Below are 19,190 nucleotides of genomic sequence, written 5' to 3' on the forward strand. Positions count from 1 at the left end.
AGCTTCCAATTGGTTATTCATGTCATATATAGAAGTAAGTGTATGTAAGGGAGCATTTAAAAAAATAGAAAGAGGTAGATGGGATGCCACTGTGTTTGATTTATCTATCTGAGCAATATCTTAGCAAATTGAAAAGATAAGAGCCTCTTATTTTATATTCTAGCTTGTCAATATAAGTAATTTGAGTTTATAATTTGTACGAAACTATAGACTTAGTATTTTGACTTCAAAAACATCTAATTTTAACCATTGCTGCATTCAACATACCACGTGACACACAAAAATTGATGTTTATCTGTGAGTTTTTTTAATATTTGCTTTTAAATTAAGAAATCAAGTAATATATAGTACTAAAATTTGAATTATAATCTACAGTATGATACCATAGTTATTGACATAAATTCATGAACTAGTAGTTCAATAAAATTTTGAATGCAAGTCAATAAACGAGATGACATGGTCTTTCACCTGTGGCCCGTATCAAAAGGGTTAAAGAAGCTGTAGTTGTTAGAGGGTTTCTTTTTAGATGTAATAAGCATTCTTGTTAATTGCTATTATTCTTTCTTTTTTTATTTACTTTATGTTTTCTTATACAGATAAGAATTGTTGTAACATAGATTTTTCTTTAGTGGTTCTTTTGAATTATAAGGTGAAAATAATTCAATCACATTACATAATCAAAAACATAATAAACATTAAACAATCCTCATACAAAAAAATAGAACACTACACTAAATTACCTATTCTTAGTCTTTTGGGTGGTTTTTCAACTATCAATCCCTCATGATATGCTGGAGGTTTTAGTTCCACTATGCCCTAGTTACTAGATGAAGAATTATTGTTATTATCTCCTGTAACAAGCATCTCACTTGGTGGTGGTGCAATAACAACCATCCCTGTTTCCACTGAAAGCCCCATATCCAGTGTAGTAATTACCATGTAGTGGTCATTGGCTGTGACGCTGGCTAAAGCTAACTTGATCTCGCTTCCATGTGTCCACATAAAATCAGTGAAGTCAGTTCTAAAAATACACTCTTCCTCAATGTCAATTACCCACACATCATGAGGTACAGAGAAGCTTCCTATAGTAAGAAAACTTCCAACTTCCCTTTTATGGGATCTTCATGTCTACCTGCTGTTTGCATCAATCCTTCTTCTTTCTGCATCTCTGAAGATAATTTCCCATCTTTCATAAATAAATTAGGATGAACAATTGTAGCTGTAGAACCAGTGTTTATGAACATAATGCAAGGTTTCCCCATCACTAACCTCATGGACTTTTGGATTATTTTCTTCAAATAATGATCTTTCTCAATCGTGGTAGATGGAATATTTCCAGCTGAACTTTGCTTCATAAATCCAACTAATTCCTCGTAAACTCTATGTTGTTCCTTTGATTTGGTTGGTCTCTGTATCCTTGGCTTAATGACAGCTCTTGATTCCTCATGGTCTCGGCTGTAATGAGCAAGTTTCCCACAATTATATCAGTTACCTCTTTCTGGCATTATCTGAGAGTTCTTATTTCATACAGGCTTTTTTCTGCAGTTCCTAGCAATATGTCCCTTCAAGTTACATTTGAACCATATATTAACTTGTGGTCTATTTCCTCCATTCTGTATAATTAGCTTTCTGATTAATTTTTTAAATTCTTCTAGACTACTGTTAGTGGAAGTAAATCGTTCAATACTGCAGGATCTGATATTCCTGTAACTTCTAAGTGGTGCCTTTAGTAGTCTATCTGTAACCTTAATGGATTTTAGGTTCCATCTCATACTGCAGAGCTTACTTTAAAAATGTAAACTTATTTTACTTCAGCCTAATTTTCATAACCTTGTCTGTTATAGCATCTATAATAAATTGGTCACGAGCCAATTGATTCATCATTTCATCAGGAACATCCTTTCCTTTCCAAGTCTTCTACGAGATCACTTTAGGTCTTTTCTTTCCTTCATATCCTGTTCTGGAACTTCACTCTCAATACTCCTTTCTGGTCTGAAACTCTGAACCTGTTGAGAAAGGTGGCGACCTATGCTGGGTAGTTGTTAAAGCTCTCAGCTGGAAGGGTACTTAATGTTGTCAAAGCTAGTCCCTCTAAATTGACAGCAGGATAGATGGCTTGTTGTTCACTATTTCACCCTTTCACTCTTAAAATGGTTTCAAACTGACTCTGGCATGACTCCCATTGTACTTGTTCATTACAGTCCAATTCTGTAACTGGATTTGGTAGTGTCGTGGTTGAAGTAGTCCATAAAGTTCCTTCAATAACAGGTGGTACAGTAGTAGTAATAATATATGCAGATCAAACAAGTTCTCATTCATGGTTAATGGAGTATTTCCAGCTGAAATTTGCCTCATAAATTAAATTAATTTCTGTAGTTTATATGTCTCATTAGTTGTGTTGTTTCTTTGAATAAATTAAATTAATTCCTATTTTTTATATATGTCTCATCAGTTGTGTTGTTTCTCTGATTAAATTTAATTAGTTCTTGTTTTTTATATGTCTCATTAGTTGTGTTGTTCCTTTGATCAAACTAAATTCTACTCAGTAGTAGATAGTGTTTTTGGTTGGAACTCATGAGGCGATGCAGAAATAGGTGTAGCTGGTTTAATCTTTGCATTTAATAATTTATCTTTCAGATGACTTATTTTGTCATCGATGTTCTTTTTTTACTTCACTTTTGACTTTGTCAGTGTCTTTCAATCTTGTGATTACAGCATTTCCATACCTCTTCAATCCTACTGTTGTAATATCTCTATACATTTTCAACAGTTTCATCAATCTTGTCTTCAATCAGATTGATTTTTTTATCAATTCTTCTTTAAAGGCTACATCTCTTTCTTCTAAGTTTCTGTCCCTTTATTCCTGCTATTATTTTAATTTTCTATCTCTTTTTTTTTTTTCTTGATTTTATTTTTTTTTTAGTAAATTTCTTCTTGATCTTTCTTAATTTTTCTGTATCATTCCTTTTAATCTTGTCTTAATAATTTCATCATCTCAAGTAACCTTTAAGTCTCACTACTTGACCTTATCTTCAACATTTGAGATTATTTTTCATGAATATTCCACATTCTGCTCTATTTTCGCCAAGATAAAATCCACTTCTAATTCTTTAAGAGTTCTTTTAAATTATCAGTTGAAATTAATTCAACATCACGTTACATCTTCAAAAACCCATAGCTAGCTCAAGTTAACAAACATATTACAACATTAAAAAATATAGCCTAAAAAAAGAATGTGTTGTTTAATAAGTTGGTGACTCTCCCTGTTAATGATATTTTTGACAGTAAAACTAATAATATCTCACAAGGTTCAGCCAGTTAAGACATTTACGTTAGTCCTAAATCCATGTATGCTAACAATACAATATAATCTCTATAATCAAATATTATCACCAAAAGTGAGAAAGCTATATATATAGTAAACATTCTAATCAATGCTGTTAGTGAAAATAACATTAAAGAAAGAATATAGTATACCTTACTTACAGAATAAATAAACACTAGATGTTATCTTGTAACTCTATACTTGATGGTTGAATTTAGTTAATCATCAATTAACACACTGTACTTAATTTGCCTTTCAACATTTACATCTTAATAAAGTTCTTATCACTTTTGAAGAGACTTATAGTGGTCTCTTGTACAAGTAATAATTCCATTCAAATGGTTTTTCCCTCTTACCAAAGACCAGTAAACCTAAACCTGCATGATACAAAGCTCTAGGTTATACCACAAGACATGCAAAGACAAATTCATATTCATCTCTAACAATTTGTTTAAGGATGAATGCAGATCCTACATAGATGTATCACAAATAAACTTTGTTAAGAAGATGAACAATTTTCTTTGATATTCTAACATTTTTATTTTTTATGATATATTCTCATTCAATTCATACAATTGCTCACCTTTTCCAGGTATTGGCCTTACAGTATATTTTATTTGCAAATATATAAAAAATTTTAAATCTATATTGGTAAAAAAAAAAGAGACATTTGTACATGCAAAAGTGTGTTACCTGGGTTTTGAATCCTCCAAGTTTTCACAAATCTAGTGCTGGGTGGAACAGCTTCTCCTTCTCCTATGGTTACATCTTTCACAAATGACATAGAAGGAAGCTTATCTAGAGGTGCTTCAAAGTCAAAGTATGAACATACAGCTGCCTGCAGATTCCTATTAAATTAATCAAGATAGTATAAAGACTGAAAGAATTACATTTTATTTCATATATATCATTACAAGGCTCATTCTCAATAAAACGCTAGCTCATAAATATATATATATAGAAAATTAAGATAAATACCAACACCAAAAGAAGCATCTTTTTTCTAAAGAAAAGTATGAAATACAAAAACCCATTCATAAAAAGCAACCTGTATATTTTCAGATTATTTTGATAATACATTTACTTGCAATTAGAATTAAAAAGTTTAAAATTAAAGTGCACTTCTGTCAGAAAGTTTCTTGTGTTTTATGTTGCAGGTGTCACAAATAATTTATCCATACAACTTACATCTTTTTTAACATGGATAAAAGAAAATTTTGACTCGTAATGAGATATAATGTTTTATTATAAGCAGATCTCAAAATACAAATAAAAATGTACGTTATTGTTAAAATTTAGTGAATTCAACCTTTTCTTCTATAAAAACACATTCTTAATATACTTTGAACTTGTACTTAATGAGTATAAACATAACACACAGACAATGAGGAGTTGTTTTATCCCTGCATACCCAACCTTTATTTTTCAGAAAATAATTGATTTTTCCCACTTAACACTTGTAAGTTGCCAGTCTAATTGTTGCTAACAGTGACTAATTTCATAATCCAATAGAAAATAAAACTGTTTTAACTGGAGCCTAGTCCATCTTTTCTAAATCTTAAACTTGTCTCCTCTTGTCTTCAGAACACAGCACAAAGAAATCAGAGGCCTTTATTCCATCAATCCCCAAGATAATCTTATAACTTCTATATAATCACTTCTTACCCTTCTTTTTTCAAGAGAAATTCAGTTGAGATCTAAACCTATCCCTGGACAATAGCCCCTCTGTCCCCAAAATCATAACAGTAGCCCTTTCTATTAATATAAGTAAAATAAGGACCAAAAAACTCCAGAATTATCTTTGTTAGGTAATAAAAATATATTCTGGAGATAAAGGTCATTATTTTATTTATGTTTAACAGAAACATCTAGAAATAAACTCCAGTTTGCATAAAAGTTAAGAATGATAAGATCCTAGTAGCCCTACTATTAACTCTTTTCAATAAATATCCTTTCTTAGACAAGAAGACCAAAACCATACACAGTATTCAAAGTAAGGCCTAACTAGTAAATTATAAAGAGAAATAGTTTCAATTATTGACTTGTAATCATCATTGTTTACAAACAAACCCTCAAGTTTTATTAGCTTTATTACTAGCAACAGAGTACTGCCCCAATATCTTGAATAACATATCTGCCACTTTGAGAAGATCCTATTCTCCAGTCATCCTACTGAATAGGATATCCATCTGTATTAAACATGTGATTCAAGTTATGAAAAAAAAAACAGATTCATTAACTTACGTACTATAACTAAGGGTCATTTGCTCAATACTTTTCCAACTTAACAAGTGATTCAAGACATTCTGTAATACCTCTACATCCTCAACACAGGTAGAGATACCCAACAGTAAAATGCTATCAGCAAACTTTATTACTTTACTAATTATACTTTAATATTATTATTAATGCAAATAAAAAAAGCATTGATCACTGAGATTCTATTAATGACATTCTTTTGCTTTTTCTCATACAATCACCCTAGAATTGAATTAACCATTAAATTCCCAACACCATCTAATGGAATTTTCTCAGTTAACCTTCTGTGTGGCACTTTATCAAAAGCTTGGTGAAAATCTAATCATACCAAATCCATACACTTTCTTTCACCAAAATAACAAGCAACTTTTCAAAAAGTTAGTAAAGAAAGATCTTTCTTTAGTGAATCCAAGCTAGCTTTCTCTTGTGATTTCATATTTCAGTAAATGATTTTGCAAAGCTTCTTATATCAGATTTTCAAGAATATTTTTAATCTTAAAAAGTAAGATTTACTAGCATATAATTTTTGGGCAATTCTTATTACCCACTTTAAAAATATGCACCTACCTAATGTTTAGTTACCTACCAAATATCAAATAGACTCACATATCTGATCTTTGTTTTTCTCTAAAACCCTGGGAAAACTTTACCTGGTTCTGGTGCTTTATCTATTTTTAATTTCTCACTATTATACTTACCAACAGGGAATTAATATTACATGATTCAGGACAATTCCAATATTTCCCATACAAAACTCAAGGTCAGAAATATTTCTAATATCTTCTTTGTAAAAGCAGAGAAGAACACTTAAAAGCTCAGCCATCTCACAATCTTCAATAAAAACCCTTGACATCAACATCCTTTAAGGGCTTTATTCCCATTTTAAAAGACTGCTTATCTTTAACATTCTTAGAAAAAACATTTGCTGTTAATTTTAATATTATCAATCAGCTCTTTCTCATAAGTCCTTTATCATTTCCCAATTTACTTTTTAATCAAATTCATAGTTTTCCTATAGTTCTATAAGTCTTTCATCCTATACGTTAATTTAAACTTATGGCTTTTATCCTTAATATCTTTAGTAAACCAATTAGGTTTGACACTCCCTGTTTTAAGGAACAAGCTTATCTTGAATTGATTAAAATTTTCAAAATCTGTCACATCACCTTATAACTAATTATCCTAATTCATTAATGATGAATCTTGTCTCATGGCATCAAAACTGGCTTACTGAAAATTAGGAAATAAAATTTCATTCTTTCTCTCAATATGTAGCACAATATTAAACCTAATTATACAATGATCACTTGTACCGAAATGTCCCTCCTCCCACTTGAACTCTTCCATATCCTCATTAGTGGTTAACTATTACTTTAAAATGTTATCTTCTTTAGTTGGCTCTCTGACCTTTTTCTGTACACTAAAATAAGAATCAGTTGCTTTTTGAATTTTTTCTTCTATTATAAATGGAAAGTTTCATTTAAAGCATAATTAAGTATCTTAGCATTAACATATGCTGTAGTGGCTTACTTAGTAAACATAAACATGCAACTTATATTGCATAAAATGACAAGGAAGAATGAATTATGTTCATTAGCTATATTTCTGCCAAACATGTAACTAATACATAAACTACTAAATAATACATGTATATAAACCAAAGTGTTTACCTTGTCAGTCAACATTGTAAACATGTGCAATTATTTAAAATAACTGGTGATGAAAATGCCATTTAATATACTAAAACAAAACATTTCACAAAATCTAGCTCAAAACTTTGAATGTAATATTTTATTTATCCACCCCCATTATTGCTGGTCTTTTAATCAATAAAATCAACCACTGTATGTGTGACAAGCATACGTCAATAAACCACTGCAAATTCCACCATTAGTTCTTTAAAATTTTATTGCTGTTAAGTCCCTTAATTGATGTCCAATTATTGGATTAATCACAGTTTAACATTTTTATTTTTACAATAATAATTACTGCTATCACAATCATGGTTTACTGTATATATATGTTACTGATGATTCATTCAGCCAATCAAATACATTGTAACACAAACTAGTTAGCATAACTGGCCAATAAATCTATATTTTATAAAAATAATGTTGCATGGTCAGGGAGCATGAGGTATTTGTTCTTTCATAAACAACTGAAGAAATGATGAGTTTAATTACCATAAGCATCAAAATTATATATATAAAATAAGAGAAATGAAAATTAAATTCTCAATTTTGGGCAAAATGGGATAACCAATAAAAAAAAAAAGGAGTAATGAATTTAAAAATTGATACGAACAGACTTGTTACACTTGTCTTTAAAACAAATCAGTAACTATTTTGATGTACACAACATACTTTCCTCAGCTCTTGATTATTTGTGTGGCTCATGTTTGAATCATGCACTAGGATTTGCTATTTAATTTTCTACCCCAAAATCTATGGCTATAAATTAAAAATGGCCAGAGTAAGCACTAAACTAAACACATATGAACTGTTTATGACAAGTAATTCTTTAATAAACTTTAGTTTAAAGACATACATAAGCAGTTTTTAAAATTATCTGTATAAGAAAGTGGAGGATATAATAACCTCAGCACATTAAAAATGAAAAAAAAAAAAGTTACTGGATCTTTCTATTTATCTTAAAATATCAACTTCACTTTGCTGCAGCTCTACAACGAATGACACTCACACATATGTACAACATACTATACCCTATCACAGAGATCTTTAAATCAGCTACTATGAATAACAAATCAATCATCAGAGTATTTAAGATGAAATGTTTCTTAATCATGACCTGAATTGGAGTAAGTCTTGAACAGTTTACAAGATACATGTACATATGGAACAAATAGCTTACATATCCCATAAAACATGGAAACAAACAGTAAATAAAATAAAAAGAAATGTGAATGTACTAATAATATATGGTAATACATACAAACTGCAAAAATATTTAATATTTTTGAAATGTTTAGTACAAGTTCAGTAAGCACATTTAATTTCATCAGAATATTCAAGCCCAATATTTCTGTTCACTTTGATTAAATCAAATAATTTTATTATTCACTGACAATAAGATAAAAAAAATTGGGAAGACTTGAATAAATTACTTCAACATAAATCTTGTCACATAAGGAGCAGTTTTATCTGTACAGCAAAAAACATTTAATCAACATGTTAAAAATAATTGTTTGTGCATTTGTTCATGTTCTTCCAATTAGAAGTCAACTGTATCTATACATGTAGAACTGGGTAATTAATTCAATTAGTCAATATAATCTATTACTGTCACAACAAATAATCGGTTAATTCAAATTATGATTAAATTGACTAAACCACGAAAATAATCAACTATTAAAAATTAGTGTTTATGATTATTCCAACTATCCAAGTAAGCAAAATATTGCCATTATGATTTTTCATTATTGTTTTTGATAAATTCAAGTTTATTCAGCTCAACTGATTAGTGTCATGACACACAAAAATAACCAACTAATCACAATTAGTGTTTCCAATATTACTATTTTCAATTAATCCAACTATTCACGGTTGATGAGTCTCATGATTAATCAACAGCACATTCCACTCATCACTCAGCTCTATATACATGTAGCCTTTTTTTGTCAATCTGAAATACTTACTGTACGTAGAAATAACAGAATAAAATAGATTATTCTGATGGCTTCAGTGCTGTGAATGAAAATAACAAAAACAAGTAAAGTGTAAAGCAATGCACAAATCTTGGTCCATAACTGAAATTATAATATGATGTGAACAGTAATTAATTTGTTCAATTATATGGAGCCTTTATCCAGCACTTTTGGGTCCAGTAATGTTACAGTTTATGTATGCAAGTGGAATTCATATTGCTAAGCAAGATCAAGGTAGAATTGACCAACTTACTTTTCATGGGAGTTAAAAGAACAAGAAGTAAGAAATAATATTAAAGAATTAATTATTATTGTATTAAGTAACAGTAATGAGTTAATGACAGGATAATTCACTAATTACAAAAATGTTGAAGACCATAAATAACTAAACAAATTGATTATTGTGCAAATAATATTAGAATTTCAGGTATGTACCAAGATTTTTGATTGGATATGTACATTGTCTTAACATTTTACTTGCTTCTTTTTTTTTTTTCACAGCCTTACCATGACTCTTGTCTGTTTGTATTGGTAATATAGGAAATCTACTAGTTTTTCTGACTCCCAAATATAAGAATATATTTCACAAGCATCACAGATCCAATGGATGTTATATATAGTTTTATTCATAGTAAATTTATTCTTAGTTGAATTTTTTCTTTAAACTTTAAGCCACAACTATAATCTTTTAATTATTCAAGTTCTATGATACGAAATTAATAAAACACATCACCAACTTTTTTCCATTTATATACAAAACAATATTTATTCCTTTTTTTAAATAAAGTCATTGGTATTTTTGTGGTGAAAACTGTTGATTATTTCTCATTAAATTTGACCTCACTACTGGCCATCAAAAAAGAAATTCTATGACTTGGCTGGTTCTTAAAATTTACATATTTATATTAAGGTTACTGCCTCAAAAAGAGGATATCAAGATGTATTTAAATTTTAATATTTCAAGTGGAAACTACATGTTCATTAGAAGGTAAATAACAAAAACAGAAGCAACGTTCCATCAGCATGGTACTTCCCACTTTGTGTAAAACATTTCAATGTTTTCAATGGTGGTAGAATTAAAAGTACTTTGCATGGTATTTAATTTCATATATTAGATTTAAATATAATTATTATATAAGCAAAAAATAGTCTCTTTACAGTCAGTCAATACTAATGATGGCACAGACGAAGATTAAGTCATTTTTGTCTGAAATTATAAGTGACTGAAATCTAGCTACAGCCAGTTAAAAATTATGCAATGTAATTAACACGCTTAGAATAGGCCCTTTTTTTTTTAAGAAGTAAAAACTATAGAATTAGGGGTTCTCCGATATTCCACTAGAAGAACACGGGAGGGAGAAATTAGCATGAGGAAAAACACCACAAAAATGCTTGGACCAAACAACAAACATCACATATGCATAAGGTTCCACATTGATACCCTGAGCACTGGGTTACCATGACTAATGACAGCAGGCATTAGTTAAGTGTGAGGGCAGGCACACACCTAGTGTTTTTTTTTTTTCATATGAAGTATGGCCTGGAAGAGAAAACATATACACACTGCCAAAGCAGTTTTGTGGAAAACCCCATCTCAACAGCAAGCATCGAGTAAGGACAGATGGCTTTAACCGCCAAATATATATTTTGATTTTTCTATAAGAGACGTATTCCCTATGAGGCATCACCGGCCACTTGATAGGTTCCATCATTTCTAGTTTACATACATGGATATATCTTAACAGTGATGATGGAGTTAAAGGAAAAAAACAAACAATAACAAAATAATCAATACTCACCCCACTAGTGTCTAAGAAGACTGGAAAATGGAAGGAGAGAAAACTGCTATATGATGTAAGAATGGGAAAAAATGTGTCGGGGGGGTTGCCCTCATCCCTGCCTGCATGAATTCCAACGAATTTCACCAGTGAGAGAAGCTGTGAAATGACAAACCTGATGGGAGATTATCTGATAAAGTTGACAGGAATCCTCTCCCATACAAGAATAAACAAACAAGATGTCAAACCCTATAACAAACCTCCCTGGAATGAAAACAGCAAGGGAGAGGCTGAACCTAGTAATAGTTATGAACACCAGAAATAAAGGCACTTTCTGACTGATGCTAGGATATTTTAGGGCAAATAAAACTATGTTGAAAATACATTTATCTTTATAAGAAAAATTAAGAAGTAGACAATATATATCAGGACATGATCTGATCTAACAGTCACCAATATTTCTTTTCGCTTCTCTGTGACTGAACTCATTTCCGAATCTGTTGCACTCTTTCATTATGAAGGCATCTGAATGTATTGTGTATTTTCATAAGTAGACAAACTTACCAAAATGACCATCTTAAAAAACAGATCAGAAAAACATTAGGGAATTTTTTAGATTGGATTGATATTGGCACCTGATATGGAGATCAGTTGCAGGCTTAGAATGAGATTCAGCAAAAAACAAAAGATACATAACTGTGTAATTCAAACAGTAAATGATGAAAGTAGGATTACCTGATCCTTGACAGGAAGAAGGAACTAGAAGCTAAAACAGGTATGGAAACAATATTGGCAAAACTTTTTGAAAGACAGGGCAGGCTCCGCTGAAGTAAAAGAAACAGAAGGTAGGGTATTCTGGATCTGAGGTCAGAATAGAAACAACCACCTAGTGCAGAATGGCAGTAATACCACTGACCATCAGAGTGCTTCCAGTCACCATTAAAGTATTGGATGACTCCTGATCAGGAGTTTCAGAACCTCAAGAGATGTCAGAAATGTGGAAACATTAATGTATAATCCTGGCGATCCATGAAACCATTTTTTTCTATTTTTGTTTGAAAAGTAAAAGTTAGCCTGATATACTGATGATAAAAAGGCCTAGGTTGTTGGACTAATGATAACATAGAAGAATATTTAATGAAACAAGTATGCTGGGTTAAACAACATAAATCTTAAAAGTAACCTGATCACAAACAATGGCACATTTGTCCCAAAATTACAAATGTGATTACAAAAGAAAATTAAATTGAAGATAATTCAAACAAAAGTTATAACTGAAATTTTAAAAAATAATATATGTAAAAAAGCTATTAATGTCTATGAAAATATGCATCTGAACAAAGCAGTGCCAATGAAAGAATGAATCTTTGTTCAAATCATGAAGGGAGGGTGTGTTGCCTTCCTATTGCTGAAGGTCAATAGTCTAATGATAATTACATCATAGGCTGGATCACCACACATTAATAAATGTAGGAGTGGGAGCTTTATTTAAGGCTTGTGGCAGGTGAAAACATTGTCATAGCAGAGGTACGAGGTAACAGTTATTCTCTGTGCAGAGAGATGAGTAAATGTTTTTGAAGAAGAAACTTGTTACAAATGGAATTCATTCAAACTGGATTCATGTCATAAGAGGAGCACTTCAAGACTCAGTGAAGGTCTTTTACTCTTTTTGATTTACATTAATGACACAGATGGAGAAATTGTCAATAAATTGTTCTTATTTGTTGATGATACTAAGATCTTGGGTGTTGCTAGATGTGACGAGGATGCTTTTACTTTACAAATGCATTTAGGTTATTTGGTGAGCTGGACAAATAAATTGCAGATGACTTTTAATTATAATAAATGAAAGTTAATGCATGTAGGTTATCATAATTCAAATTATGAATATACTTTTGTTAGGAATAACCTCAACAGTGATAAGGAAGAAAAGTCCTGGTATTTTAGTTGATTAGTCTCTTGAACCAATCAGATGATCCATGAAACCCATGAAAGTGGTAAGTCAAATAGAATTTTAAGTTGCATTTACAAAATAATGAATATATGTGTAATGAGGTAATTTCATTGTATAGGTCACTGGTTAGGCCTCATATGGAGTATTGTGTTCAGTCTGTGGCTCTTACCTTAGGAAGGAAAAGGTTCATAGGAAGTCTATTAGAACAATACTTGTGATGAAAAGATTGTTATATAAGGACAAGTTAAGATATCTGAAATTTTCTCTTAAAAGAGTCAGAAGAGATCTGACTTAGGTGTTTAAGATTGTTCAGGGAATTGATAGTGTTGATGAATAAACGTTTTTTTGCACATAGTGAAAATGGTAAAACTAGAAGACATATTTTGGCAATGTAGGAGTCATCTTCAGCTAAAACAGCTTTATTTTTTTAACAGGGTAGTTGGCCTTTGAAATGAGTTGCCTTCAGATTTGGTAAATGCAGTTAATTTAAGGGAGTTTAAGGGAATGATTCATAAATATTTGAATGATAAGGGCTGGCTATATGTGTTTTATTTTCATTTTAATGTTTAGGCCAGTGTATAGGACAGTCTAGCTGGACTATCAGATTCCATACTGTTCTTAAATCATATGTAATGTAATACGAATGGGCAAAATAACTGAATTTAATTCTTCCATTGTGTTAAAATAATATTGCAGTTAACTAATTAAAGCCTTAGTAAAAATACTATCTGTTATTGTTAACTAAACTGACCATATTTCCCATGTGAAGGAATTGTAAGCTTAATAAATCGCCTATGCCAAAACAGAATATAAATGTGAGGATGTTTGATAAATTCAATCATTCCAGTTATTGAAACACAGTTTATAAGTAAAACTGTATCTTTTCAACAACCCTGTAAGAGAGTTACTCAATGATGACAAAATTTCCTAGTGAAAAGATATCCAACAGAAACTTTTGTATCAATTAATTGAAACACATTACGTTTATTAATGGACACATCATTATCACATGACTACTAACAACAAAAAACCACAATTATCTTATGCATCAAGTAAGAGACAATGTAACTGTTACTTTTGTTTTAGTTTATTTTACTTAAATATGAGAACCCAAGTAGCTCATTGGGTAAAGCACTCGTCTTCGACACTGGTGAGCCAGTAGGTTCAGACTGACATCTGTACCTCATGATTCCTTTACTGGTGAAACCATGGTCATGAATAAATGAAGTTTTCGTGAAACAGACAATTGTCTCTGTTTTTTCTTCAATTCTGTAAATAATCAATTAGCAAAAAATATTTCCTTACAAAAAGTATGTGATTGATAAAACAAATATATCTTGGAAAACTTGATAATAATATGAAGTAATACAAACAGCATTTAGGAAAAACAACAGTTAATACAGATGCATGAGATAATTAAAAGTTTTCCATAAACAAGTACTTTTGAAATAACCATTCACTAAACCATAAACTTTATAAGCTGCATCAATTTCTTTTATTGGGAATAAGTACAACCTTGTTTGAAAACATCACAAGATGAAAAACCTTGGGATTAAAATAATTGTCAGCTATACATATACACAAAAGTTAAACTGAACCATGGTTGTTGTATATGATACACTTTGTAAATGAAATAGTGAAAAGGTGTCAAAATGTGAGACAAAAATTATTCCTACATTGGGGGGAGCAGAAATATTTAAATGTGCTATATAGCACACTAGGCAGATTTTCTTTCACCCTAAAACATTTTTGCTTCTATTTAGCAGTGTTCCTATAATAGTGGTTGGTCTTTGGAATGAACTTCCTTCAGGTATAGTATATGAAATAAATTTAAGGAAGTTTAAGGGAAGACTGGATACGTATTAAAATGATATAATCTGGTATTGAGGGTGTTATTATTATTTTTTTTTTTAAAGTTTAGTTTAGTTTATTGGATAAAATAGCATAGATGGAGCAACAGGACCCTTATCCTTAAATTTTATTATTTTTATGGTCTTTTTGAACAGAGCAAAATTTATTTTTTAAAATTTGAATGCTGTTAAAGATTTTTCTAAAACTGTAATTATTCACTTTGTAAGGAAGAATACACATCACAGTCTGTAAAAAAAAGCTACTTAGAAAAAAACCTTTGTTTTTCAAAACATTTCAATATGTTTAAGTACACCTATATCTACTGTACTATAAAATACTGTCTGAACTTTATGTACATCTCTACCAAACAAAGAAAATCAGCATAACCTATCTATTACATAACTTACAAGTGAAACTTTCCACACTTTTAATCTTTTCCAATAAAATATCAAACTCAATGTCTCTTACATTTATACTACATAACATTGCATGTGAAGGCCAAGGCATAAAAAAAGTTATGTACACTCCATGGATTTTTGGAACCTAAAGAAAATTCACTTGTTAATTTTCTTAAAAGTGCAATTTAACATAAATTTAGCTGTAAATTTTCATACGTAAAAAAAAATATATCTTATAAAACCAATTTCATATTTATGTATAATTCCTTTCATCTGATATCACCAGCCAAGTGCCAAGATTCTTTCAGTGAGAAAAACCTACTGTTTTTGTGCTTTGGTCTTCACTTCCAATGTCAACTGAGATGGCCGAGATGAATTTAACACTGGTATACTTTCTATGCAATCAACAAAAGACAATTTATTCTTTCATATTCATCACATAATTAAATTTAAAAAATATTGTTAATTTTGTTAAAAAGAACAAAAAAAAAAACATTTGAAGTTATATTAAGATTTTTTGTGAAAGAATGTGTTTCTGCCATCAGTTTAATTTTTAACAAAGTTAATTAATTATACCTCTTCCCCCATGTAATTTTGTAAGTACACACACATTCACACACACACACAATCGTCTCTCAAAGTCCTTTTTACATCTGTTTATTAATATGATACCCTTTCTACGGAGTTTTTACTTTGTGAAAAACTAAATATCTTTATATTATTTAATTATGTGCTTTATGGAAAATAATTCATCTTCTGGCATTTGTTAAAATTAATGTTTTAATATGATATTGCCTTTTTAATCAGCCTAAATGCTTACTCTGTAAGTTACAGCGTTACCGTTAGTGTTATTGTTAAGCCTCTTATTTTCATTCTTGTAAACAAATCTTAGGTCTAGCGCTCTAGCCAGTAGCTTCGATTTTATTCTAAATCTAAGTAGACTAGCCTACGAAATAATTTTTGGTATCGTATTTTCAAAATGTACAATTCATGAAGAGTCACCAGTATGATCCTAAACTGTATTTACAATGGTACTAAACTATAGAAATATTGAAAGTATCATATGAGCTTACCAATTATTCATATCTAAGAAGAAAGCACATCCTGCAGGGTTGAGCTGATTTCCTAACAATTTTTGGAGCTGAGAAATCAAAATATCTCGGTCAGTTGTACCCATGCAACTAAACTGCTGCAATAAATTCGCATCTAAATCACTGTCAATGTCCATAACGCTTCTTTTTTAACCTCTGACTGCACTACAAACACAACGAGAACCACTCAAGATCACTCACTTTAAAACCAAAGCTGTATTTATAAATCTATCGTTAACTTCGCTTCAATAACATTAACACGATTTTCCTCCATTTTCGAGCGTCTGCTCTGTAGATGATGTCATACGTGTCTTTCGTATAGAATGATGGGTAAAATAATGCGTAATTTTTACTGACTTATAAAACAAATTTGCTTTATTTTTAAGTAAATTTAATCAAATAATATATATATATATAAATAGCTTCATTTTAAAATTCAGAAAATGAGTTTCATTAATTCGAGAAGTTATACACCACTGACTTCAAAAACTTTACAGAAAATCATTATAGAAATATATAACCAAGTCAAATTAAATAACTTCGGAATAGTCCTTTTCAAAATGGCTGGCCTGTTTGAAAGACGATATGAAAAGACTGTATACGCGATCCTTGAAGTCAGGGAATATATTTTAGTCTTAAAAGCCTAAAACAGAGTTATTCTTATGTAGAAAAAAAGCTTTTTTGATTCAGAATTATAAGACGGTGTAATGATATGAAGCATGTCGCACTGGTTTGAATTCTTTTAATTTCTTGCTGGACAAGAATATAATATAGCATAATGTTTTAGAACGACAATGGATCTATTGGTCTATCTTGGCTCTCCCATTCTCTAAACTAAACTAAAACTATTAAACAAATAAATCAAAGAAAATCTTAAAGCCAGCTCATATCATTCATGTAGTTATCAAGCTTTCTCTTAAACTCACCTACATTTACTGCTTTCACAACACCAGAAAGCAACCCATTCCAAAGGCCAACCACCCTGTTAGAGAAATAAAACTGTCTTAGCTGAAGATTACTCCTACTTTGATAGAGTTTATATTTGTGTCCCCGAATCCTACTTTTCTTGCCGTTAAGTATGAAAAAAGATGATACATCAACACTATCAATTCCCTTTACATTCTTTAACACCTCAATCAGATCCCCTCTAACTTTTCTTTTTTTCAAGAGAGAACAGTTTGAGGGATCTCAACCTCTCCTCATATGACAACCCCTCCATCCTAGGCACCATTCTATTAGTCCTCCTCCCATGTTCTCATTTAATTATTCTCAGTGTATTCATTTTTTAAAGAAAAAATATTGACTAAGAAGATTTACAGGACTTCAGAAATTATAAAAATGCTTGATAAATTCCAGTCTTTCCACCTACGTCGATTTCTTATGTAAAGGCAACAAATGTGAAAAAATTAGCAATCTTTACAGTAATGTAATCAACTTTCAGCATATTTTTATACGCGAACATAAGAGGTTAAAATAAATATACTGAAGTACATTAAATATAGCAATAAAAGTAAATAAGAGATAAGGAGCAAAATATAAGTGAAGACCATTAACACTCTCATAAATATGTCAATAAGAAGCTTCGATGAAAAGGTATGTGTGTGTTTTTCATAACAAAGCCACATAAGGTTATCTGTTATGTTCACCGAGGGGAATCGAACCCTTGATTTTAGTTTTGTAAATCTATAGATTTATTGCTGTGCTACCGAGAAAAAGATGAGAACTATGTATTTTTTACATTAATAGCCTGCTCTCGAATTACCCAAATTATTAAGATTTTTCAATATGCAAAGTCTTCTACAGTATATATTTTCTTACCTTCAATTACGAAAAACAAAAACATTGTAAGTAAGCAAACTTCGACCATGTTTTTAATTCACTTCAGTGTTAGTAAATATTTTGTTCGCCTTTTATTCGTAAAGATGCTGTAGAAATATCCATTTCGTATATATACTCGGATTATGAAAATGTAATTGACCATTAGAAGGCAGCATAAACATCTTATAAATTTATTTATTTTTAAATTTCAAATGGGTTTATTCAAACCTATTGTGTTGTTTTTCTTTCTTTAATGATAACCGCATTTAAATAGCGGAGACAAATATTTGCTCAGTTTCATGATGTCTTTCTTTTTGTGTGATGTCCGTTCAATTTTTTTTGTCGGTACTAGCTGAAAAATATATTATTGAATTACATTTAATAAAAATAAAATGCAGGTTATACATGATTTTCAGAAATATCAGAGTTAACAATTAATAAAACAGAAGGTGCCCCAGTGGGTTAGGGATAAGTTTACGTACTTACAACGTTAAACTATAGGGTTCCATTTCCTATGGTAGTTACAATACAGATAACCTATTGTGTATCTTCATGCTAAAATAAATTAAAATGAAAAATCTGTAAATTTACAAAGCCTGTCGATCTTATTACTACTTAGTTTTTCTATGGATTGATTGAAACAGTTTTAATAATAAAAAGTAAAATTCACTTAAGAAACTTAATTAGTACATGATGGTCATTATAGAAAGTCCCACTAGAAACCTGTATAAATGTTTAATTAACATGCATGTGAAAGTTAAAAACCGAGAAAATTTAAATTATTATTATTATTGTTTGTTTTTAGTTAAGCACAAAGCTACACGAGGAGCTATTTGTGCTCTGCCCACCACGGGTATCGAAACCCGGTTTTTAGTGGTGTAAATCCGCAGACTTACCGCTTCCCCACTAGGGGGGCAATTTATTATTAACAAAGTGCTATCCCGTCTACTATATTATAAATTACGCTTGGTGTAAGTCTACTATATTAATAAGTTACACTGAGGTAACTTGTTATGTTATTAAATTATACTAGACGTAATTGAAGAAATATT

The 19,190-nt window shown here is 30.5% G+C and overlaps 1 protein-coding gene across 1 annotated transcript in view; it reads right to left on the bottom strand.

The window, feature by feature from the left end:
- Positions 1-16,623, bottom strand: part of LOC106459297 (uncharacterized protein C6orf106 homolog) — a 27,983-nt gene extending 11,360 nt beyond the window's left edge. The window contains exons 1-2 of the mRNA XM_013918908.2: positions 16,303-16,623; positions 4,019-4,173 (exon numbers count right to left, since the gene is read on the bottom strand). Coding sequence (XP_013774362.1) covers positions 4,019-4,173; positions 16,303-16,457 — 310 coding nt within the window. The 5' untranslated portion in view covers positions 16,458-16,623. The remainder of the gene's footprint in view (positions 1-4,018; positions 4,174-16,302) is intronic.
- Positions 16,624-19,190: the final 2,567 nt, after the last annotated feature.

The sequence above is a fragment of the Limulus polyphemus genome, unplaced genomic scaffold (assembly GCF_000517525.1).
Source record: "Limulus polyphemus unplaced genomic scaffold, Limulus_polyphemus-2.1.2 Scaffold588, whole genome shotgun sequence".
Classification (NCBI taxonomy): Eukaryota; Metazoa; Arthropoda; class Merostomata; order Xiphosura; family Limulidae; genus Limulus; species Limulus polyphemus.